This window comes from Platalea leucorodia (genome assembly GCF_965183815.1).
Source record: "Platalea leucorodia genome assembly, chromosome: 8".
Lineage (NCBI taxonomy): Eukaryota > Metazoa > Chordata > Aves > Pelecaniformes > Threskiornithidae > Platalea > Platalea leucorodia.
Window position 1 is genome coordinate 56,235,265 of NC_138830.1, and position 25,528 is coordinate 56,260,792.

General features: G+C 47.2%; 1 protein-coding gene across 1 annotated transcript in view; it reads right to left on the bottom strand.

Moving 5' to 3' along the window:
• The window catches only part of FANCA (FA complementation group A), a gene marked incomplete at its 5' end in the record, with an annotated part of 37,236 nt that overhangs the window by 224 nt on the left and 11,484 nt on the right, over window positions 1-25,528 (bottom strand). Inside the window, 31 exons of the mRNA XM_082320132.1 lie at window positions 548-640; window positions 1,010-1,166; window positions 1,561-1,636; window positions 2,037-2,142; window positions 3,256-3,318; window positions 4,675-4,816; window positions 5,625-5,737; window positions 6,908-7,012; window positions 7,372-7,431; window positions 8,576-8,681; window positions 9,276-9,442; window positions 9,697-9,763; window positions 10,264-10,392; window positions 10,831-10,904; window positions 11,974-12,150; window positions 12,390-12,486; window positions 12,896-13,095; window positions 13,908-14,007; window positions 15,297-15,367; window positions 15,820-15,962; window positions 16,546-16,650; window positions 18,488-18,564; window positions 19,670-19,719; window positions 19,819-19,879; window positions 20,293-20,381; window positions 21,831-21,890; window positions 21,988-22,083; window positions 22,499-22,609; window positions 23,586-23,719; window positions 24,284-24,425; window positions 24,915-24,991. Of these exons, the coding sequence (XP_082176258.1) occupies window positions 548-640; window positions 1,010-1,166; window positions 1,561-1,636; window positions 2,037-2,142; window positions 3,256-3,318; window positions 4,675-4,816; window positions 5,625-5,737; window positions 6,908-7,012; window positions 7,372-7,431; window positions 8,576-8,681; window positions 9,276-9,442; window positions 9,697-9,763; window positions 10,264-10,392; window positions 10,831-10,904; window positions 11,974-12,150; window positions 12,390-12,486; window positions 12,896-13,095; window positions 13,908-14,007; window positions 15,297-15,367; window positions 15,820-15,962; window positions 16,546-16,650; window positions 18,488-18,564; window positions 19,670-19,719; window positions 19,819-19,879; window positions 20,293-20,381; window positions 21,831-21,890; window positions 21,988-22,083; window positions 22,499-22,609; window positions 23,586-23,719; window positions 24,284-24,425; window positions 24,915-24,991 (3,248 nt within the window). The remainder of the gene's footprint in view (window positions 1-547; window positions 641-1,009; window positions 1,167-1,560; window positions 1,637-2,036; window positions 2,143-3,255; window positions 3,319-4,674; window positions 4,817-5,624; window positions 5,738-6,907; window positions 7,013-7,371; window positions 7,432-8,575; window positions 8,682-9,275; window positions 9,443-9,696; window positions 9,764-10,263; window positions 10,393-10,830; window positions 10,905-11,973; window positions 12,151-12,389; window positions 12,487-12,895; window positions 13,096-13,907; window positions 14,008-15,296; window positions 15,368-15,819; window positions 15,963-16,545; window positions 16,651-18,487; window positions 18,565-19,669; window positions 19,720-19,818; window positions 19,880-20,292; window positions 20,382-21,830; window positions 21,891-21,987; window positions 22,084-22,498; window positions 22,610-23,585; window positions 23,720-24,283; window positions 24,426-24,914; window positions 24,992-25,528) is intronic.

The following is a 25,528-nucleotide window of genomic DNA, read 5'->3' on the forward strand; positions in this document are numbered from 1 at the left end:
AGCTTGTGGGAAACTTCACCACCCACCACTTAGCTGGGCTCGATATTTCCCCCAAGACCAGGCATTAAGCAAGCAGCGGGAGCGAGACTGCCTGAGGGCAGTGTTTAAAGTTGAGGAAACGGCCTCAGGCTGCGCTAGGGGAGGTTTAGGTTGGATATTAGGAAAAACTTCTTCCCCGAAAGGGTGGTCAGGCCCTGGCACAGGCTGCCCAGGGAAGGGGTTGAGTCTCCATCCCTGGAGGTATTTAAAGAACGGATAGATGTGGTGCTCGAGGACATCGTATAGGTGGACTTGGCAGTGATAGGTTGATGGTTGGACTCGATGATCTTAAGGGTCTTTTCCAACCTTAACGATTCTATGATTCTATGCAAGTTGCCGAGAAAGATGCAGCCCAGGAGAGGGAGGATGTGGCTATAGCACCGACCGAGCAGCAGGTGTCCTCCACCGCTCCCAGATGTGTTGGGAAATGCAGTGTCTGTCAGGGGTTAAGCAGGCAGCACCAGTACAGGAGAAAAAGGGAAAAAAAAAACAACCCAACGGAACACACCGGTTGTATGTTTGCAAAGCTTTGGGCAGGGCATCGCGGGATCGCACCGAGCAGGAACCTCCGGGCTGCGGAGATCACCTCCAAGGGATCCCCCTGGAGAACACGGAGAGGAGATGCGTCTGATCAAACCAAGCGCAATGTCACTTCCAGCGCTCGGTCCCTGCCTCCCAAAGTGCCCCAGGAACCACTACACCGCGCCTAGGGGCTAGTCACGGGGTAAGCAGCTCCCTTCATCGGGGACTGCATTCACCCTGAGGGCCTGTACGAGAGCAGCGAGGCAGCAGCAGGACAGCCGCGCCGGCAGCTTCTCTCAGCCCCGGGGTGCGAGCTGACCACCTGCAAAGGCAGCCACGCAGGCTACCTTTGCCTTGTCCAGGAGGGCAGGAACAAGAGGGATGCTGCAAGTGGCAGGGGGAAGGGGTTACAAGAGGAAAAAAAAAAGAGAGACGGAGCTTCACTCACGCGCTCTGCAGGGTCTGGGCTTTGCCCCGCTTGATCAGACTGCGGCAGGTCGTTCCCTTCCACGAAGAGCCGAAGCAGCTGGAGGTACAGATCGAGCGCCACGTAGAGGAAGGTCTGCTCTCGAGCGAGCAGCTCTTGGTGAAAGCAAGGGGTGAGGCTAGAGGAGGTCACACACCGTGTCTGGTTAGCACCAGTTCCGTGGTAGACTCAAACACGGAAAGACACAAGGCAAGCGCAGCCGGCGCGGTTGCCGCTGTCCGTTTTACCGGTTCCGTTGTGTGCAGGGCCACCCCGCTGCCAGGAGCGGGAAGGCAGCCAGGGACGCTCCTGTTTGGAGCACAAAGCTGAAGGGAAACCTCCAGCAAAAGAGATGGGGCTCCTTAAATAGCAATCCTGCCGTGATCGAGTATTCTCTCCTGCACAGCTAAGGTAAGGCTCAGCCCACCTCAGCCCAGCAGTACGGTTACCTCTGCGCCAGCTGCGGTACGTGCAAACCACCGGCCACATCACCCCTCACCAAAGCCTCCCTTCTGAGCCCAGCAGGACCTTACCTGTAGAAGGCAACAGGCAAGAGCCGGACGTGACGGTCCGAGGCCGCGCTGCGCAGGACGTGGTATTTTCTAGAGTCTGCAATAGCCAGAGAGAAGCACTAAGCACCTTTAGAGGTCCTCACGCCACCTTGCACACTGCTACAGCAGCACAGGGGCTGCAGCGTTTCCTTCCAGCCCACAACAAACGCTGGTGCTTAGGTGCGGGGACCCCGGGAGAAGTGAGCTGTCCCCTCTGAGGCTTTCACTCCCAGAGGGAACAATACTGAGTTTCAGTCGCTCCTGACCATCAGCTGGGTCACCAAACCGCAGGGTAGAAGCAGGACTTTCTCAGCTTTTACTCAAGCTTAAGTATTTTTCGTGCTGCTTACAAAGACCCATCTGTTCCTTCTTCCAGGTACGCTCACTAATCAGAGATGGGCACGCCTGTCCAGCACCGACCCTCGCCTTTCCAGCCCTTGCAGGCAGGACTCCCTCACCTTTCTCTGCCGAATGGAAGAGAAGCGGCCAGGACGTGCCCCTCTCTTCCAGGCACTGCAAGATCTCCAGGGACCGTTCCAGAGACGTCTGAAAATCCACTGCTTCCTGGGTGTCAGAAAGGACAAGGCTCATTTGGCTTAGGCTTTAGTTGCACCAGAGCAGAAAGGAACCCCTCATAAGAGATTGGGTACGTGAAGAGGTCTATTAAAGGACCTTTATGAATTTAGCCCATCATTCCCCTCTCCTGGCAGCCTGGATTCCCCCGGGGAATCGGGCCCTGCGGTAATGCGGTGCCTTCATCACCGAACCAGGCCGCGGCAGGGCTCAGCTGAGAATGCTGCTTTCCCCCCCTTACAAGTCATCGATGAGCAGCCGGCTCGTCACCAGCACGCTTCCCAGAGGCGCTCAGCACAGAGCCAACCCCACCCCGCTCCCCAGAGCGGGCTTTTTTCCTCTCTAACCCATGAAGTGACAGCTTGGGACTGGGGTTTTTTTGTTCACATTACTCATTTTACTTGGAATAACCTCCCAGATCTGTTTGCTCAAAATGTTTCTTTCCTCAATGACTCTTCCTCCAGACTCTCCCAGAGGCAGACTATGAGACCGAAGGATGCTTTTTAACTTGAATCTGTTCCCCGATCCGCTCTGTAATGCGACTACACAAACGGCTGCACTTCAAAGCAAAGGGACAGAAAGAAGCATTCCTAGGCGGGAGGATGCTTAGGGCAGGCAGCTGCTGGCAGAAACTTGTCATCTTTGCTCCTTCATTTAATAGCCTTAAATCATTTGGAAACCGATGTTCCTCCTTGCTGGGGACCCCTTCTCCTGTGAAATACCGTGTGCGTTTCCAGCCCGAGGAAAAACGTCGTCTAACAAATGTGAAATGCTACGCCAAAGCTAAGAGAGGGAGAGGAGGTACCTGCGCTACCTGGGAGGTGTGAAGTCTGAACAGGGAACTGAAAATAGTAAGTCAGTCATTCATGAAGAGAAGTAAAAGCTCCCGTAGTGAAAGGGGAGATAACGTCAGTGAGAGGAAAATACAGGTTTAATCTGATAGGAACAGAAGGGCTTTCAGCAGTCTGGGCTGTTGCTGATCCCTTCCTTCTGGCAGAACAAGCTACCAGCCTTCACAGTAGCGGTACAAAGCATTTTTAGGCAGCAAACCAAGTGGATCAGACACATTTCGTGTCATGAGAATTCCCTCAGGGCTGAATTTACCTTTGGTGCTATTTTTGCTGAGATGAGATCCATGAGTGAGAAGAACAGCAGAGAAACAAGAAGCTGCAAGGAAAAGAGACTGCCTGTTAGCTGTATCTGCGGTGGTGACTCAGAACTTGCACTTTCCAATCAGGAAATAACATTTCACAAATACATTCCCAGGATGGACCTGGATGACCTCCAAGCACTGCTGTTCCTTCCAGGTGAAGGCAGCGTGTTTGAAGATGACAGGCTACAGCCTGACATCGTTCATTGCTTCTAAGGGTAAACTCCACGCTGAATTCACTGTTCTCGAAGCAAGGCTCGCTGCAGTCAGCAAATCAGGCAACAGACAACGACTTCTCCCAAATACAGGGAAAACAGAGCGAGCTACCCCAGATGTAAAGCTGGAGGAGAGCTAGTGTCGGTCCACAGCCGGCACGCCACCAGCAGATGCTGTGCAGCCTCCCCTCTCAGCAAGTGCACCATAATCCTGCCCGGACAGATGCTTGTTATCGCTTCTCTGGATCCCTTACCACATCCCTGCCTGGCGTCCTCCTCCTATCTCAAGGCAGATTTTTGAGGTGAAAGCCACTGTTATTCCACATGTACTAAACGCTCCTATCAACTCAGTGACACCAGTTTCTGACTAGCAGCTTTTGGCTCTAGACCAGTATAAACACTGGAGGAGTCAATCCCATAGCAAGAGCTGCTACCATAACTGCTGCCTGGAGCAATAAAACTTGAGAGTAAATAGCAAGGCACAGGTTCCGCTTCAACACTATTTACCTGTGAACGTCTCAGTACAGGGACACTCCCCATACTCAGCTTTGGTCACGTCCCCTGAAGATCAACAGACAGCTCTGCCTCCTCCTCAGCAGAGCGCTTTGGAGAATTTCCCTGCACGGAGGGCACTGAGCATGGCAAAATGCTGGAGGCGTTTCCTGGAACAGACTTGGGAAAACCCTCAGGTCTGTTCCTGGAATTCCCAGCACGTCTTCCCAGAGCCCTTAAAATGCCTGCACTCCTGTCTCACAAACTTTCTGCATCTCCTTAACCTCTCAGCCAAGGTGTCTGAGCTAAAATCCACAAGGACTGCTCCTTGGTCAGAGGGAGAGGTGATCCTGGCATGCAGTGGATTGAGCTCTCAATCTCTGCAGCACCCTCTCCAGCTTCAGTTTTTAAAGGAGCTGTTTCATACTCCTCCCTGACTTCAGACAGGAGCTGGTATCCAAGTTAAAAGTTTGAGTTTGGAACAACTTTGCCTCTAGGATAAGTATTTAGCAACTACATTTTATCAATTAGCCACCAGCAAGATTTCACAACAGGGTTTACCAGGGATACAGCTGTATCTCAGGACAACCATTTCTCAGTTAAAGGCATTCTACTTCTAGTTTTCAAGCGGAGGGAACAGCAGACACTTAAAATGCATCGTCTTGCCTGCTCTGTGTCGGTCCCCAGCCTCTTCAGCGCATTTCTCTCTCGTCCGCGTGGTGCCTGCTGTTGAACAGTACAATGGAGGAAGGCAGCCGAAATCCAAGGAGGGCCAGAGAGAGGAAAAACCACTCCTGAAGAAAGGAAGCTAGGAAACAAAACCAGCATGTAATGGTTTTGGAGGAAAAAATAAAAGAAAAAAAAGAAATCCCAGCTGTGAATGAGGAGGAAGTCAGGGGCTTGGGCAAAGGGTGTAAGTTTGTGATTGGGACAAAAAAAATTCTCTCCTTTCCCCCCCCCCCCCTGCAGTTGGACGCTATGTGGAGACAGCTTAAAAAAAAAGTCTAAAAACAGACAGCGGCATTCCCAAATCTCTTTTATCAGAGGTTGGGCGGGTAGTTAACTGTATACACTGCGATGGCTAACGTGATTATTACGTTCAATAACCCGCGAGGAGATTCTTACACTAAATTCCCAGTTTTTGGAGAAAAGTTGCAAGACGCTGAACAGACAGCGTAGCAACCAGTAAAGAAGGAAGCATGCAGCAGAGAAGCAGTCAGTAGCTTCAGGAGATCAGAGATTCACCAAATCCAGGGAGCAAAGGGTGCGGCAGCTTAAGCGAATGACTCAACACTGTGCTAAAGGCTATTTCCAGTGTTTGTCTAACAAGGACTCTGCCTTCCAGTCTCCTCTAAAAAGATTCTCTTTTCCTTATGGTGAAACACTCTGACCCATATTACACAGAAGGCCAGACTAAATAATTATAATGGCCCATTTTGAGTTTAAACTCTACAAAGGAATCTGTATATAGCTGTCCTACAAGCCTCAGTCCGCATTAGCACGTCATACTGCCTGCTGCAACCCCGCCTGCCTCAGAGAGCAGCCCTCCTGGGTGCTGATCCCTCAGAGAGCAGGTTCTCCTGCCTGCAGATCCACGCTCGGTTCCTGGTACACACCTGGTAGCCGAGGACTGCCGTTCCTTCAGTCTTTCCAGTTCTTCTGCAAGCGGAGCCCCAAAGAGTCTCTGCCACTGTGAGCAAAGCACCGGCTCCAGCCTCGGCCACCAAAGCTAGGAAGAAAGATGGAAATCCGCAGTGTTAGCGGTGGTGTACTTAGTAGTTGTTTGCAGTCAGGTACGCAGGAGTTGTTTGCAGTCAGGTACGCACGCTGTCTCAGCCGGGCACTCAGAGAAAGGGTGTTTTCCCTCCCTTAATGAAAAAGTCCAAGTTGTACACACACACATAATAAACACGAGAAGTTGATTCTATAGAAGAACAGCGAGGCTGGGGCAGGGGCTGGAGCACAAGGCTGGGGAGGAGCGGCTGGGGGAGCTGGGGGGGCTCAGCCTGGAGAAGAGGAGGCTGAGGGGAGCCCTCCTCGCTCTCTGCAACGGCCTGAAAGGAGGCTGGAGCCGGGGGGGTCGGTCTCTGCTCCCCAGGAACAAGCGATGGGACGAGAGGGAACGGCCTCAAGCTGCGCCAGGGCAGGGTTGGGTTGGATATTGGGAAAAACTTCTTCCCCGAAAGGGCTGTCAGGCCCTGGCCCAGGCTGCCCAGGGAAGTGGTTGAGTCCCCATCCCTGGAGGGATTTAAAAGCTGGGTAGATGTGGTGCTCAGGGACACGGTTTAGTGGTGGCCTTGGCAGTGATAGGTTAACGGTTGGACTCGATCTTAAAAGTCTTTTCCAACCTAAACAATTCTATGATTCTAAGTTTCACATCCTGGAAATGCAAAGAGGGTCATTTGTGACCGTGTTCATACCACGGTGCCCTGAAACTCCTCTAGCAGGACCAGTCACAATAAAGGAACTGTTCCGCAAAGGGGATGTACATGCTTACCACAAGCAACAAAACCACGTATCCCCGTGTAAAATAGTGCATGAAGAGTTATGCACAGGAGAGAGAAAAAAAAAATCTCTGTGCTTTACGGAGTTCTTGGTTGCTTGGCATATAACCACCAGCCCCTCTATAGTGCATCTGAAACCCAGACAAGTCTCCTAGCCTCTCACTCTCGAACAGCCTCTGTTCCACTTCTAGAGCGACACTCCAAAAGCAAGGCTGCCTGCCCAGAGCTGGGATCAGCGATACCAAGGGTACTAAAACACTCTGCAGTTTTCCAAAGGCGTTAAGAATTACTACCCCCACGCTTCACAGTTTACATTAAATGAAGTTTCAAATAAACGCTCTGAACCGATACTGAACTTTCATCTAGCACTCTTAAGATGAAATATGAACAGTTACCGCTGCAGAGAAAAGCAGGATGGGACATTTGGTTTGACATGCTGTTAGAACATCATTGACCTCTTCTGCTGGTTCCTCACAGTCCAAGCTGGCATTAAGCAGGCCCTGGAAGAGGATAAATCACAAGATGACTACACACCTCTGTCTTTGCTGCTTTGAAGTGCCTCACCAAGCCATGTGTAAACTAATCTAAGATAACTGTAGGGGTCAGCATGGCCCAGCAAAAGAAACGTGTGCCCAACAGCTTCTCCTTCCCCCACCGGCTTTGCTGTATTGTATTAAAATTAACCTCTACCACTGTCTCCTCCTGCTACTTCTCTTCACTTTCCTGGATTACTGCTGCTCTTTTTGGAATTTACACCAACAGTTCTCAAAACAAGGGTACAAATAGCACATCTCATTGTCAAGAATAGCAGACAGTCAGGTATCCTGGTAAAGAAATGTCTAGTCCGGCTAGCAGTTACCCTGAAGAAGTGAGCGGTGATGTCGTAGGAGAGCGCATACCCTCTGGAACAGACGTTCTTCTGTGGGAAGACAAGGAAAGGAAAAAACCAAATCGTTCCTTCCCTTTTCGATTATGATTTTCTTTAAACATTTTGCGTGTCTGGCACAAGAGGACTCAGATAACACAAAATCACCCTGTGAGATCCTGAGCATTGGTTCAGAATGCAGAAACTTGGTTTCTATAGAAAGCAACACCGCTGACTAGGTAGCGCTTCACAGTCCCAGCACTAGGAAGCAAATCAACCCTGCTTACCACATGCTGTGGATGGCAGAGGCAGCTTGATTAACAGTCTTGGAATGAGTGGAGGTTTCTGGCCGTGCCTAATAGGACAGCGCAGGAGGGCCTGAAAAGGCCATCAGTCAGGATGAATAAATCGAAATGATAGCTAGCCTCAGAGCACAAAGCAGTGCTCCGAGAGACCTGCAAGTCAACTGATCTGCCCCCAGGAAGCTGCAGGGTGTTTCGGAACGTTTCTCTAGCGTACGTAACACAGGAGGATGAGCAGGATCTCACTCTACGCACAGCAAATTAGTTTAACGCCCCGGCATGACAGAGAAATTGGAGAAGAGCTCACGCTCAGTCCCTTACTTCTAGGCCTCCACGGGAACACTGCAGGTTTCTCTCTAACCCACTGTCACAAAAGAGCAGGTGGCCCAGAAGGACGACGTGCCCACACAAGAGAGAGCAGCCCCCAGGCTGCTGCACGTGTACGTGCACCAGAGACACACGTTGTCCGAACAACGCCACTGGAAAGAACACCCTACTGCTCGAGAACTGGCCAAGCCACCACCAGGCTCCTCTGCGATCGCCCGCTGGTGGTTTTACCCCTGGACTGCGCACACCCAGCTCCAGCCACCGACATGCTGGCTGGCTCCACCCCAGATTGGCCTACACCGCTTCCCATGGATTCTCTCTCGATAGCATAAAATACCACCACAATTCCAAATGCATGAACCCAAAAGTCATCCTACAGTCGACGGTGCCGAGGGGACCTCTGCAGAGCTAGGGGCTGGAAAGTCTCAGGCGTTATGAGTTGAACCTCCCTACATTCTCAGTTTGTCTTAAGTTTGGCCGCATTTTAACTCCTGTCCTAAACCCAAGTTTAAGGTCTTTATCTAGAGCATTTACCAACAAGAAATTATCATTTGGCTAATGACACATACCAGCTCCGAGTTTACAAAACAAAAGAAGTCTTCACAGTCCAACATGGTTTTCTTTCCTTTTCGAAAAGTCATGATCAGAGCGGATGCAGGGAGCCCCACCAGAATCCTTAGGCAGGGAAGAATAAAAACAAGATCAAGGTTACCATCAAGAAGAGAATTAAACTCCACGCTCTCAGGGCACTTTGATATTCAGGGGAGTTTGGGAGTACGTCAAACGTGAGAGATCTCAAACATGTTGACAGAAACTGCACAAGGAATTTTTCCAGCTGCCCAGAAAAGACCCTGCATTTCAATGAGATATGCACACACACCACGTTCAAAGACCCTATCGGCGGCTCACAAATGGAAACGCACACCTAGATTACAGCGGCAAATAGAGTAATTTAACGACGGTTAACACAAGTGGTGGCACTAGGAGTGTTGCTGGCTGTAATCAGAGTCCATGAAGATGCGTCGTGTTTGAAATCCAGTCTACTGGCAGGGGCAACTCGTAGCCCAAGATGGCACGCTGAAACACAGCTGAGTCATGCGGATACCAGGGAATAAATCTCTTTTGCACAACCGTTAGCACAACATATAGCGTCATTTTCATTGCTCTGGAATCACAGGGGAGGCCACCCAACTGCGCAGGTACACACCGTAATTGCTTTGAACGGCAGTTTTGTTTGAGGTATTCCCCGTCGTTCAGATCTGCATTTACCTTCTGTGCAGCAGCAGCTCCTGCTGCCTCCATAACTGCTCACCCAACGCAGAGACGTGTTTTCTGTCTTTCAACCTTTCCTGGAGGATCTCAAACAGGCAGTGTCGCTGGGCATCCAAGGAGCCAGAAAGCAACTTTCGCCTACACCCCAGCTCCAGCACCATCTCCTAAACAGGGAAGGGGGGGAAAAAAAAAAAAAACAACAGCGTTTGTCAGGGCTGCACACTAGTTTGCATTCAAACCCTCTATGTTTCTCTGAAGTAATACAAAGAGATCAATAAGAAAAATCTCTCTCTCTCAATTGCCACTGCTCACATCCAAGAATCGAATGTCAGCCTTACATAGACCGAGGTATTAGAAAATACTTCGAGCGGTCAAATTCAAGGATTGAACATACAGATACATCAAAGTCTGAAATCACCTGCAGCTTGCAGAGAATATCAGGATTGACTGACATCTTTGATTGGCCATAGCTACCCAGGTCCACCCTGAAATTAAGAGACACAACCAGGTAACTAACCCTGTTAGCTCAGGAGGATAACACAATTCAATTCAAAGTCAAATGGTGTCAGAAGAACATAAAGCTCTAATGTTAACGTTCCTTAAAGAAGCTGTAGGTGAGACAGCAACTCTCCTCTAACCCTCCCTCCTTATTTCCTAGCTTCAGCCACTTCCTCAGGGGCCTTAATGCTTGTCTGGCCAAACAAATCTGACTACAAATTCAACTTAAAACAGACAGACAGACTAGGGACTATCTGTGAGTACAACCCCAGACCTCTGTCACCTAAAGCAAGATTCTTATGCAAAGACTGGTGAGTCACGCAGAGTCACCTCCCAGCTTTCACTGCCAGCCAGACCTGCGAGAAGGGAATCGCTTCCACTCAAGAAAACCCAGCCCCACGTAAGGCACAAGCTCACAGCTCCTAGCTCGCAAGGTCATTAGCGGAACCACTGCTCCTGCAGAAATGCAAGTCGTGCTACAGAACACCTTTGTGAGGAATCCAGAATGGCATTGATAACAGTGCCGCATGCCTTCTCCAGGTCCCCGTCGCAGCCACCAGAAGCAGAAGGTGCAGGAAGATACCATTGATAGATGGCCCAGTAATGGAAATCCTGTCTGCAATATCGAAAAGGAGAAGATAGGAAATCTATCACGGCATTTTAATGGTGGCCTCCCCTTGATGCGAAAGGAAGTTTGGGCACCAAGTGGAATGACAGATAAAAGCACCCATGAGATACAAAAAGGGTCATCCACCAGACACCACATGCCCTGATGTCAGCCATCTCTGGCTTCTAGAAACGGGGAGGTTTTGTGAAAAGTTATTTGGAAGGACTGCACGTGCCGGCCAGAGGTGCTCTCTGTGGACTTCCTCAAGTGAAAACACACACCTCACTCTAGCGTTGCTTGAACTTTGGACAAACTGTAGTAATCGACAGGCGTTTGTGTCCCACAGCAGCTTGTTTATTTACTTCGTGATCCTCAATGCTTTTTCATAATTTGGGTGGGAAAGGCTCTTGAACTGCTCCCTTTTCGACAGAGCCCCTCCGCGCTTACCTTTCCGAAGCAGAGAGAATATCCTTTTCAGGGTACACTTCCAGCTCCAACAGCAGCCACTCCCTGAAAGACAACTGGGAAAAGCAACACTTCAGGTAAGAAGAGGGCAGACCAGCAAGGCAAGTAACCTGTGCAGAACAGCCACTTTCTTCCCAACGCAAAACCACCTTCACCCACACCCAGACACAATCCCATCCAGATTCAGAGGTATGAAAGAGGAGACATCAACCCAAGGAAGTTCCTGTACTGTTTCCCTTGCAAGAAATCTAAACTAAAACCCCACTGGCATTCAAAAATGTACTGAAAGCAAGCCTATAAAGCATCTCTCACACACGCCCACACACATCCCCACCCCTTCGACATTTCCAAACATGCTCATCTTCTTAAAGTCTAGATACCCGAATGAATGTACGTTATTAGAAATAAATGCTAACATGAACAAAGCACCATAGTCAGACAGACTGGTAGAAGCATCAAAGAAAGGTTATAATGCCAAGGCATTTTAGCCTTGTACATCAAGCTAGCCAAGCACACGGAGTCGTTCTAGTAACATGACAAACTCCTCTGCACAAAGACAAACCGGTTTTATACGAACTAGGTTAAAAGAAGAAATCCTGTCCAATCAGATATGTTGCAAGGACGGTAAAAAGAGAACAGCTGAGATGTTAACCTGCCTCGCAGCAAGGCAGAGCCAAACCATCCAAGATACGCAGGTGGCTGAGGAGAACACCGACATTTAGACAAAGCACCAAAAAAAGCAAGTATTTTCAGTTGTTTGACTCACCATCGCTTCATAGACAGTACACAGCAGGAAGCTAAGGTTACAGAGAGGCCTTTTCTCTACAGTTCCTGATCATTTTCGTACTGATATGGTATGCCTTGTCAAGCTTTCTGCTTTTGCAATAAGCAGGACACAAAAGCTTTACCTCTAGCTTTCTATTTCTGCCTTATCATCACCATCAAAATCTACAAATACCATTGAGCACGTAACCTAGCGCGCATGACCTCTTCAGCTGTCAGACCAACTTTTCCAGCATTAAAGTTTTTACAAGAAGCGTTTTATCACCAATAAGGACATTGCAAAGAGCAGATCTGAAAAATGAGAATTACAGTGTGAACTTCAGTCCCGGAAAAGATTTATACCTGGAATGCTTTTTCCTTCAAGAGCTCTTGAAAGCGTGCTTGCTTCCATAAACAGAGGCTGGCTCTTCTGTAGTTCAGAGAGGGGCAGGACAGGGAACCCCAGATGAGGTCAGTTTTAGCCTCCTCGCACAGGATTGCCCGAGCTTCCAAGCAGAGCCGTGGCACGATGTACTGCAGCTAAAACAAAGGCGTAAAAACCCCTGCACATTTCCATCACAAAAAAAGGCCCAGTGCAAATCTCTGGTTGCGTGAAGCTGCCAAACAAGCAAATACACAAGGCTAAGGCGGGAGGGCACAATGATGCATCTTTATACAGTTTTCTCTGTACAAGTTACAGCTGCACAGGAGGCTGCAGTGGGAAATGGAACTGAAACTCATCTTTCTTGTAAGTCACAGCAAAACTTTTTTCCTTTTACCTTTTTAACAAGGCTAGGAGGCAGCAAGGCACACAAATCTTCACGAGAATAGGATGAAAACTTGCACATAAGATAAGATGCTGCTGCAGTGCAAAACCTGATAGAGAAAAAGAAAGAACTCTATTATCTGGTTGGTTCAATCATATCTTTCCCCACTCATGAAAGTCTAAAGTCAAAACAAAGACTGGGTGTTAAGAACGCTTTTAACCAACATGTCCCAAACCGATTTGCTTTTGGGACCACTTCTCTATGTGCTCCCAACGCCAAGTACATTAACGGCACAAATTTCAGAACCCGGGACTAAAGTAAAGCATCCGGCCAGTCCTTCCTCCAGCAGGCAGTACAATCACCAGGAGGCTATTTCAGAAACACCTGCCCAGCAGAAACACCTACACACGCTCTGGAAATCCTCCACAGGAAGACGGGAGCTTTACCAGCACCCCTCCTGCAGCAAACCTAAAGCCATCGCCTGGGGAAGCGAGGACGTGGTGGATGCGTGATCTCACCTCATGCAGAAGGCAAACGACTCTTCCGTCCTGCACACTAGCAAGCGGTTCCAGTACTCAGAAACAGAAAGGACCTTTTCAGGAACAGGCTGAGAAATCCCAAAATTGGCTTCCACTTCAGGAATTAAAGCTCTGGATTCACTTAAGTGGATCACAAAAGCTGCTAGTCCTAAAATGTGAGCATTATTCAGGGAAGGACCCTGCAAGCCAAACATAAATAAAGAACTGAAGGGAGAGACGTTTCATTTGTAACAAAACAACTTTTCTCAGAAAAAAACCCTCAGAATTAATCAAATAGCAGAACACTGCTTCTGCTCATTGACTAATTAGTGCAGCAATATCAATTTAGCAGATGAGAGGCACCAGTTACATTAAAATGTTCTCCGTTTCTTGAAAGCACGCAGCTACCTTTGGTTAACCCACAGCAAAACTTGTATCTTTCTGTCACACGGTAACTTGAAGCAGCTAGCTGGAAATTCAGCCCAGCAGAATTTGAGACTCTCAAGGCTTTTTAGCTTCTATGACGGCTAATCTAATCTATCAGCCTTTTAATTTCACCCTTGCAATATCACAGGGTAAAAGAAATAAAACCAACAGTTCTTCAAAAGAAAACCATACACTGCTGCACCCCAGATTTGGGGGGTCTTACTTTTATTTTTAAAAGGGGTGCACAACTGAATTCAATATGGAAGCTTAGGAATTAAGCATTCTACTACTTTTCTTTTGGCTCTGTTCATAAAGTTGCTTATTTTAGCTTCTGTTAAAACATATCTCGGAATGCATTAACCTTCTACAGTAGTATTTCTGTAGGAAGACATTCAGCTCACGTTCCTGAGAGCAAGTCCGTACTACTTGACCAAAATGAGATTTTTGTTTTATTTTGCAAGCTTGAGAGCTAGCGAAGTCCCTCCACAGTGCAGTCCAGACAGGTACGTGCCCCACAGCTCAGGAAACAGAGGTAGGACAGCCTTTAGCACACTATAACCGTATGATTCTTGGTTGGAAAACTAACCTGATGATAAATAAGCTGGCAGAGCCTGCCCAGAAGCGCAGGTAAGAGATTCCTGTGTCCACACATCATCTTTACAAACAAGGAGAGGCATGGTCCCTGCCTGCAGAAGGTAAAAAACACACGATCATTTTACTGCTTCTTTTTATCCCCAGTACAGGAAGAGGTATTTAAAAATGCTTAAACACACTGAACCTGAGCCACACTTGTCTGTAAATACAGGACAATTATCATTCCTTTTACAGGCTCAAAGGAAGTGTCACTTTTGGAGTATCTGAACAGAGGGCCCCTACAAAGACACGAACTCCACCAGTGCCCTGCCCCAGACACCTGATAATATACAGTCAAGGAGGTGTTCGAGACGACAACGAGGAGAGGAGGAAGCTGCCTGGGGCACAGTCAGCTTTTTTCAGACAGAGAGCACAAGGTAAACGGAGGCAGAGCAATAAATGGGATCAAAAAACAAAGCAAGAGCAAAAAGGAATTAATATGACAAGGCCCTGTTGCAAAAGAGGGGAAGGGAGGGACTTTCCCACCCAGCTAACAGAAAAAAACATCCTCAGAGGAGGTCGGCTGGGGAGTTGGGTTTAGACACAATTTCCTGGGATGCTCTTGTTTATCATGGCTACTTTTCAGCACAGGTTTTCAGTACAGATTCATCTGCTCCAGGACAAAACAGTGTAAAAGAGAGGGAAAGATGTGCCGGTTGCCAAAGCATGCTGCACTCGAGAGGCAGCCACCTCGTTCAGTACCACCGGCAGCTGGACCACAGGCAGCTTGTCAGTACGGTGGTGTTCTCCAACAAAGCAATTTTCCACTGAAATGCTGACCATAGCTCCTCCCGTGCCTGCAGCGTTAGAGTTTACGCCTCACTCATTTCATATGAGATATGGCATTGGGGATGAAGGCTGAGGTGCCTGGATCTGCAAAAGCACTGAACGCGCCAAAAAGACACCCCAAAGATACGCCAGTGCTCGCTGGCAAAAGACAAGCTTTGTCTTCTCCTGATCTTTAGTGGCAGACAGCAAGTAATTCCTGGACAAAAAGAATTTGCTTCCTTCCCCACCCCCTACTATTGAGCTGAAAACGCCAGCCTGAGCACGTCGTATTTGTGGAAAGCTTTTATACGTTGTCACAGAGCACAAAGCAGAGCCAAATGCCACCTTCTTCTGAAGGGATCAGTAACAACAGACGAGAAACACGTTTTATTTACACATACACATCAAAGTGCGTTGGTTCTTAGATTACAGAAACTCAGGATAAAGCAGCCTGCAATGCCAGCCTGGCACAGTGGGTAAGAACAACCAGAAGTCCCTCCTCACCCCTAGACAAGCGTGGAATTCTAGTGTATTAACCAGTTCCGATTTCCCTACTCTTTTACTCGCATCTTACCTGTCGGGAGGGTTAAAATAGGAAGCGGCTATTAGGTTTTGGCAGAACGATGTCAGCAGCAGATCAACAACCTGGAATAAAAGAGAGACTGCTAATTCCTACTTGTCGGGCTGGATATCTAGATCTCGTTTTGTGCTGCCTATGTTTGCTGACATTAAAACAAAGAGACAAATTGGTTCATGACATTCACTGCAAGTTGTACAGATCCACTGGCACTGAGAAGGAAAGTTAAGCCAGTAAGAGCCCAGGACTGATCCCAGCACACAACAAATACCTAGACAAGCCTGGTGAAGAAAGCCTAGCTCATCACAGGATTGCTCTGATAGAATCTCTCTCTAGATCTCACCACCAGACACCCAACAACTTCCAGGACGTTAAAACCTATGAACAGTCTGTGCACAAGGCAGACAAAAGGAGAAGCGTGTCTCCTGTTCTCCACAGACAAAGCAACCTTTCGCACGTACTGTCCCGATGCATTTTTACCTACTCAGCCCCACTGGTTTCTCACCCCAACGGTACCCACACTCTGAGGGCAGGGCTCCAGCCTGGGGGCAGAAATGTCAACTTGGATTGGAGAATTCAACGTAGGAGCTTCGTTCTCATCACTGCTGTGACCCAAGACGCTTGCGAGTCTGTCAGAAATCACTGCAATCTGTGCCGGCACATCTGCAGGAAGGTAACAGGGGCAGAGGAGAACCAGGACAGAAGGCATGAAAGATTTACAACTCCACATAGCAGGAAGAACAACAAGTTAAATATATATTCTAACTGATGAGAGCCCAAAGTATGTATGAAAAGCCTTAGTGAGAAAAAAACTGTTAGCTGGAACACAGTGATCATCATCTTCATTTTAGAAGACAGCATTGTTTTTCCCCAGTACTATGACAAACACACATCAAGAAGAGTTTCTCACACCAGAAAGGACACGGCCTTCAAAAGGGGGCCAAAGCCACCAGGCGAGCCCCAGGCATGGGGCTGCCCGTCTTGGCAAAGATCGGTGCGGTACCAAGGGATCACGACAATGAGGCAGACCTGAAGTTCCAAACTCAAGCATGGGAAATACGTCAGACATTAAAACATATATATACATTCATAGCTGGAAGGATTATACAGATCTGAAAGATCACCATCTTCAGGTACCAGTGGCAAGTAACTCCTGTTGGTGCTTTGGCCAGCATTAGCCCCATTTTATTCACGCAGCTTTTGTAACAGTCAATTATGGGTAGTGACAACCTGCTTTCCTGCATACCTTCATGCTTAGCCTGGTCCACAATCAGCATCCTTAGCTCAGCCAGGTCAGCCTTCAGCTGCTCAACAGGCTCTTTGGAATGGCTGGGCTCTACTTTTGATTCATCTAGACAATAGAAATGCAACACATCACCCTTACCTTTGCGCATTACATCAGTTCATAAAAATGCGTTCAGCAATCTCTGCATACATTTTCTGCAAAAGCAGTATTTACTTTTCTGTAAGTTATAACAGATCCCCAAACTGTCAATCTGCCACATACACAGCTTTGTTTTTACATTCGAAATGTGCTGTTTAATTAATCATTTACGAGTTTACGCCTAGTTGCAGAAAGGAATTAAGTTTTTAAAGACAAGAGGCAAAAGAGTTCTCCTTTCAGAGTTTTCTTCCTACTTGCTTCAGCTCTCTGCCCCTCACAGAAACATCTGCTGTCCTCAAAAGACTGCAACCAGTCTCAAAATACAGAGACAGACATCACAGCCTGAATACTACGTCATCAGCTTCTCCTCAAGCCCAACACCACCCAACAACTCCAGATGCTATGCGTTACTCTATTTTGGTTTTTGTTCGAAAGAAGGAACAAAAGGAAATTCCTTTTACCACTAGAAAGAGAGGGCCCCCAGCAACAAGCTGCCACAGCGCAGCCCCAAAAGCCACCCGGTACGGTTTGTTAGACAGGAGCAGCGTCTCGTACACTCAACCATGAACAAGAGAAGTAAATAACAAGGTTAAAATTAATATTTGTTATAAACACACTGTAAAGCAGCAAGGTGGTAGGAGACTGCTGAGTCACGTTTATGTGCAAGAGTGAGCACTGCCGAAGAGGGCAGGCTCAGAGGTGACCAGTACTCGGTCCTGCCCCAAATCCAGGCCCTGCGCAGGAGCCACAGGGATGGATCGGGATGCGGGGGCTGGCAGGGGCGGCAGATCGGGCCGATCAGGGCGCAGGGGAGGTGGCTCAGGCTGTGCCACTAGAGGTCACTGGCAATTCAAGGACTCCTGCAGAGCTCTGGCTGCCCGTGGGGATCCGGCGGATCCCGGCAGCAGGGATCCTTCATCCCTGCCCGTTGCCAGGACAACCTCCGCAGCCAGCCTGCTGCGGATCTGCGGCTCCCCGGGGCTGCTTTGTCACGCCTCTCCAGCTACAGCATCTCCAGAAAGCCTCAAACGCCCCAAGGGCCCCGAGCAGGAGTCAATTACAGAGTCGCCTCTGTACACTACGCTTATCTCCTCCACACCCTGGGAATGATCTCTGCTCCCCAGCCTGACCTTTTCATTTCGTATAAGCCTGCGGTGAAGACGTTGCCTGTTTTAAGATGCATTGGAAACACCCACTGGCTGGAAGAGACAGAGAGCTCATTAAATATCTATTACACTGACGCCCACTGCACCAGTAACTGCTGCAGTGATGGGACCCGAAATTAGGGGGGCCTTCCCACCCAAAGGCGTGTAAACCGTGCGCTGCAATCCCTTCACCCTGGCTCCGTTCCTAGCCCCTCCTGCGCGCCCAGATCTCGGTCACGCGCGGCAAGCCGTTCTTAACCGGGGCTGATGGTGAATTCAGGCAGCACAAGTGCCATTACGCAAGGGATCGACACAGCAGGTTCACACCCCGGGCTCGCCGGAGCTGAGAAGCATCCAAGCTGCAAACGCTGATTCATGGAGATGTATTTGAGCTAGATTTAAATCAGCTAGCTCAGCACGGCACAGAGCTCTGCACGGACTGCAAAAATCCCACCCAAGCAGGACAGGCAGAGAAAGTCATTACCAGAGTGACTATTTAACACCTCAATAAGACATAAAGAACGTACACGTATTTACACATAGATTACAGACCTAATCAGCTGTAACTTTTTGAAAACTTTCAATTCAGGAGGGCATCAATGGAAATATTAACTTTTCTTCAAACTGATCCATAAGTAAATGTAATATTTTTTTTTTACCTTGTAAGATTTTCTCTTTCATAGCACGACAGGCTTGCATGTACGTGGAGTACAAGTTTGAGGGTATTTTATCAGCTCTATAATAATAGAAAAAAAGACATTTATTATACCACATAACCACAGTCAAACTTCAGCTTTATTAATTATAAGCATAAACAACAGCTATGCTATGCAATGTAATTACAGAGGCTCCGAAGCATGCAGAGCATCTGAAGCATTTTTTAATCATCATCTGACGTGAGGGACAGAAATTTATATCCAAGGCTTTCATAGCAAGTATTACACATGTGTAACACACACTACACAAAACTAATATGTATTATTAATGCACGCATTAATACCTATTTCATACATAGTATGTGTCTGAGACCACACAAGAGTGTAAATTATGTGATGTGCAGTATTCACACGTCTAAAACGCTGATGGAGACCAGAGTTTGACCTTGCTGGGCAGGCACTCCATACTAAAAACGTATAACACGAGGCTCCCTAGAACTCAGCTGCTTCTCTTACAACTTTAATTTTAAAAAATGATCCAGTCTTTTTTAGAGTCAGACTGGAATGACAAGGCAGGACCAAACGCCCCATTTGCAGGCAGCGTTGCGAACATTTTTTCTTCATGACGGGTTACAGAGGAATTACTGGATTTAAAAGAAAGCTGTCTCTGCAATGCAGAAAAGCATTTTTAAACATGCACACAGGACAAGCTTGAGTTCTGAGAGGGGCTGTGTTCTCCTGGGACGTGATCCTGGTGTCCCTCCAGAACAGCTCATAAAGCATTAACGCCCATTTAAGTTTCATCTTCCCCTTCTCCTATATCCTCCCCCAAAGAGAGGAGAGCTTTTCACAGGGGGCTCATCTTCCTGGGGAAATGTTATATTCAGCAGTATCCTCCAAAGTTTGCATAAAAATGTATCTGGCCTGCAGTCAGAGGGCTGCACAGGACTTCTAGATAATGATTTTAGGGTGGCTAGAGGACTAATTACAGAACTGAAGACCTTCACCTATCTGGGTAAGCTATCCCATCCACAGCCTGCAAGCCACAAGCCCGGCCACAAAGCCCTGCCACGAGGGTTAGCCACCGCTTGTAAAGAAGGCGTCAAAGCCTCCAATAATCTGATGTAAAGTCAAATGTTCTGAAAGTCCGGAAGCACAGAAAATAACACTGGGAAGTCTCAATACCTCTTTAAAGAATCTATAAAAGCCATGCGCACATCTGGGGTTTTAGGGAGCTGCAAGAGAAAAACAGGCAGGTTAGGCACAAATTACCTGTCTACAAACACACATCTAAATGGGAGGATCAAAAAAAAAAGCCAAAAACAAATACTAACCACACGTGGCCTGAGCAAGGCAGGAAGAAACCAGGAAGTATAATAGGGTCGCCTGAAAATACTGAGACAGAAAATAAATATAGCAAAATATTAACAACGCCAGAGCTGCAAAGTGCCATCTCATTACCTCAAGAATTAATTTGGCTCCTGCAAATAAGAAATATTCATGGTAACATGAATAACCACAGACAAATCAAGTTCAGATTAGCCAACAGTTATTCATTTCTTTAATTTTGCTTTTTATTTATTATAGCGATTGCAGGCTTCTCTTGCAGGTGTGCATATGCCTTTTCACTCTCTGCACAAATAGCCTCCGTTTAGATGACTACTGAGGAAGCAGATAACATGGGGAGAATTTCCCAAAACCTCCTTTGCTCACATCCTCAATTTTTCTTGTTTTGTTATTTTGATTTGGACTTGGCTTTTATTATTACTATAGGTTAAAACCAAGAAGAGCTGAAAAGCACAGGGTACCTGGCTTCTATCACCGATGTTGGGATCTTCCTTGTGTTTTCAAATATCTGAAGGGCCTTTTCGACATCACGAAGTGCCTGGCCCTGGGGCTGGCTCACACAAGTAACAAGGAGAGAAAGATGTTGTGAGAAATCAAGGGTGATGATAATCTTCCCTGCTTGTCCTTTCAGGGTTAGTAATAGCTGTCTGCGCTGTGAAGGGAAGTGACTGAACGAACGCAATTGAATAACAAGAACTACCTGATACGCCGAGTAAAACCGCAGGATGGAGAAACCAGGCTTGAACCATCAGCCTGCCTCGATAAGGCTGTTATTTCTAACAGCTACTCCGGGTCAGCCCAAAGGCCTGCGTAGTTCTGTCCACACCTCCTACAGCAACTGCAGCAGATACCCCTGCTTAACATCACTTTGTTTCTTCAATTGTCCCCACTGGGGACAATATCTTTTCTGAATTTGTTTTATCATTATTCTATTTTACTTCGCGCACTTGGAATTAAGACCCATAATGGTCGCTTCCAGCCCACGCTACTACGCTCCAGGCAGAGGGACTGCCGCCCCGGGTTTCTCTTGTTCGAGCCATAAGGCATCTTACGACTGCAACAACCCGGGCCAGTTTCTCAACGGACAAACAGATCAGACTTGGAAGAATGGAAATAAAATCTTCACTTACGGCTTTCTGTTCGTCACAAGACTGGATTTCATTGCAGTACATCCAACTACCCTGTCACCAGCCTGCCTTTCCTGTACTCCAGTGGATCGACTGTAAACGAGGCCCCTAGCCTGCCACGCTTGTGATGGAAACGTAGGAAGGAGCAACAGAGCCGAATGCTTCCTTATCAGGTACTGCTGCTACCCAAAACTTATCAGGAACCACAGTGTGACACTGCAGATTCCCTCCCCAAATCTCCTTTGAATATGAACACTTTGATACAACACCAAACAGATGCCATGCTACGCTGAGAAGATACATATAAAATGCTTTGCTATGTGATCAAATCATTGGGGGCAAATCCATCTGCAATCCATCTTGTCACCGCTGTAAGAAGCTGGTCAATCGGCAGAGCCAACGCAGCCCCAGTTCCCGCAAACCTGTGCTCTGCATCCCCCCACCGTACAGCACCATTAGATCTCCCTTTGTCCCTTAAATCCTCCCCCGCGGAATCTTCCATTTATTTTTGATCTCCCACAGTACAGGATGGGCAAGCAGCAGGTGCTGACTGGCTGGCTAATGTAGGCGCTGCTTGGCCAGTAGCCGGCTGGCTAATTGCTGAGTTCCTCTGCAGCCTCATTACGGAATACTCATCACTGTCTGTTTGTCCCCTGTGTGAGTCTAGTTTTCACGGAATCCGGGGAGAGTCTGCCTATTTATGGCCACTAACCCCTCCGTCTTAAAGCTGGAGAAGATTCAGCAGCATGATGAAAATGATGAAAAAATGAAAAAAACTTGGTGGAAATGGCAGACAGGTGGAGAACCCGAGCTCTTTTCCAGAGAAAAAGGGGCGTGACTGATGAGAAAACTGTTAGACAGACCACCAGTACCTGCACAGATTCATCGGTGGAAGACAAGTCTTCATAGAGTCCCATATCTTCTATAGCAACCTGCGTGAGGTTACGGAGAGACGCACGTGGTCACAATACAGCTAGTATTCTGACAGATCCAGACAGAACTCCTTTCAAAGAGACAATTTTCACTAACCTTGAGGTCGGCCAGTCTGGTTTTAGCCAGAGTGATGTACTCCAAGAGGATAGACCGATGTTTTGTTGGCACAAAAGGCGGGTACATTATATGGACCTGAAATGAGAAATCCACAACGAGGTTCGCCATTTTTACAGGAAATTAGCATAAAATTTCTGTTTAACATTTACAGTATTTACAAATATTCCCCAAAGATGATGTTATTGCTTGTTTTAAGAAAAGCCATTTTCATCGCAACTGACATGTCATTTTCCCAACAGCAACAAACAAAATAAATCACTGAAGAGCTTAAATTTAACTCCATGAAAGGAGTTCTCCTTGCCAAGTAAATAAAAGAATCTTGTACTTCCTTATTTCCGGAAGAAATGGTTTTCAATAATGTATCAGAAGTAATGCAATTACTATAACAACGTTAATAATATGCTGAACCTAGTCAAAGACACAAATACGTTCACTTTGGAGCAGTTCTGTATCAGCCTTTAGAAAACCACCTCTGTTAGCATCTTCTCACCTTCAGGTACGGCGCTGCTTCGAAGGGCACTAGCTCTGACAAGAACTCAAAGAGGAAGACCAGAGCTTTCTTACTGCTCCCGTGGTGACCACCAGCATTCCCAAAGGAAGCCTGAAACGGGGGAAATGACAACGCAGCCTTTCAGCGCGGAGAGAATCCCCATCCCAGCACTGCGCTGAACTCGGCGCAGAAATCCCAGACATCCGTTACAGATATCTGCGTTCCATCAAGAGAATCCGTCTGGAGAAAAGTCCCCAGAGGAAGTCCACAGAAGTCTCTACAGAAGTTTTCTTGGGGTTTCTTTGTCCCGTTTCCAGAAAGCCTGCCATGTCACGCTCAAAGTCCGCTCTGATATGCTACTACGAGAACACTCAGAGAAGTTAAACAAGGCAACGCCAAAATGCACCAGAGGATTTGGATTCATGAGGGAACCACAAATCTGCGGGTTTCTACACAGCTTTAGCTGGGCATAAGGAAAATAAGCCAGTCTGAGACTATACAGAACATAACTAGTTTACCTTCTGATACATCTTGAACACTCTAGCAGCAAAGGCTGAGCTTAGATTTGCAAAGGAATTTACAGATTTAAATTATGTGGAGATTTGCATACCTAAAATACCTTCATGTTTACAACTAAAAGCTAACGACCAATTATCTATAAGGTCAAACGCAGCAATTACAGCTGCATGCAAACATCCAGGAAATAGGAATGCTTCATCTGCAATAACCCACAACTTAGGCAGTAACAACAGTGTTGGTTATCAAGATACTGAAATACATCCAAGATTATGATTATAACAGGAATTACGTGTCTGCATTCCTGACAAATAACTAGAGAAGGCAAGACGGACTTAAAAGATGAAAGAAGGGAAGACTGGAGAAAGCCAAATACATGTATTCTTTGCAGACACAAAGGCAGTAATAAATATTAAATCATTCCTAATGCCAACACAATCACTTGTTATTCTCTAATTCCTGGCTATCTTGTCTGAAACTACGCTTTTGCTGTGCAGCAGGACATTCCTTATGCACAGGTTTCTCACGTACTTAAAACAAAGATTACCAGTCGGGCCTCATTTAGTCTTACCTTAAACCATTCTGAGTAAGGCATGAACACAGCAGGGCCCTCTAGAGCAGCCTGGCGAGCTATCAGGAACGCAGTGATCATATTTTCCATATCATAATTCTCAAAGGCCTTTATCAGGAGATGGCTCAGTAGATCTAGAAACATAGAACAATAACCTCGAACTTTGCTGTTGACAGCTGTGCTGTAATTTTCCACAGTAAGTGAAGACAAATATCTGTGATAAAACATCTGCCAGATAAAGAAGGATGTGTATTGCAGCCTGGGGAGCCTTTGGGACTCGCTTATATTTCTTCATACACTTTCAAGGGTCAAATTCTCTAGGAGTTCAACTTGCAAGAATTGCAGGGAGTCCAGCAATGAGATAATCAGTAAGAAACTCTGTCAAACAAGGTCTGCTAGCAAAGGCGAGATAGAAGAACTAAGCTTCAGTAATCGCTACTCTGATTAATAACGAGGGTAATTACCAAATAACCACTCTTAGCTGCACACTAAGTTTGAGAAGCATCAGGCACAAGGCTTGGCATTCCCGTCGCCGCTGACATGCAATGGCTGAACGGAAAAGCAGATTTTCTGCTGTTCTTTTCCATCCAGGAATCTCAAACCAGCAACTACGAATGACTATGCTGCTACACCAGTCGGCACAGTTCCCCCCCGCCGTACCTGAGAAGCAACGAGCACGCGTTAGCTTGCAGGCTTACCTTTGAACAGCCGCTCCGCCTCAGCCTGACAGACGACCAGCGTGGAAACGCAGGAGAGGACGTGCTGCCAGTTCACTTCGTGAGTCTCCAGGACTTGCTGCAGCTGGCAGATCACCTCCTTTGCACCGAATGCCACGAACAGCTGGACGAGTGATAGCAATTCATTTTAGCTATGACATACGGCCACCCATAAGAGCGAAATACGCTGTCAAGATTAACGTGCAGCTGTCTTATGCGTGACTTTTAAAAAAGCTATCCTGTGTGCAGCTTTTGCATCAGCTTTCCAGGGCCAGATATCATCCCGGCTTGGAACCAGCACTGGCTAAAATAAACAGTAATATTCCAGTTCTTTCAGAAGTCATGTCCTATTCCGTAACAGTATAAACTCACATTTTCAACTATTATCTTTGTTCTCATTAAGAGCTTTGCACAAAAGTCCCTTTTTCTTCAAAAGTACTACTTGCACAAAAGTCGTACTTTTTCTTCGTGCTTCATACTGCCTGCACTTCCTGGCAGCTGGTTCAGATTCTGCGGCTGGAATGCACTGTTTTTAAATAATCTCATTTCAGATATTTCAAGGAATATAAACCCAACATAGTAAAGTTCTCTCTGCGAAACCAGGAAGACATACTTTGCGATACAAGGTAGACAGCAGCGAACAAGTTCTTGTAAAGCTCCACTCTTTCTGCATATGGATGGCATCAGACACTGTACCCGGAAAAAGAAAAAAACTCTTCAGCAATAGATTTTAAAACACACCCAAAACACATAACCACACAAGATTTCCCTTTGGCTTTGACAGCCAGATACATTAAGGATTTCAGCAGACATTTTTTCTCCCTCATTCGCCTTTGGAACATGAACTGTGGCAACAAGGACCGTGCCATTTCACTGCAGCACCGTCATCTCAAAGCTGTTCTCGAGATCACGCATTCAACGTAACGCACGCACAGAGAACCGGCAAGGAATCATCTGCTTCCTCAGTCACGTCTTTCAACTGGAAGCCAGTGAGAACATGGCTCTCCCACACAACAGGTAAGCAGCTCTAGAGCATAGCTCAGAGTGATTTCGTAGCCCAAACATATTTCTTCCTAAAAACATCAAGCTTCACAATTACACGGATTAGAAGCCTTCCTGCCTCTATCTCTAAATTACCAAAAGAAACAGCCAGTCAGCAGAGCAAGGCCACGTCTTGTGCTTAAACCCAGACTGACACAGGGGCCAGGCTACGTTAGCCCCAGGCGC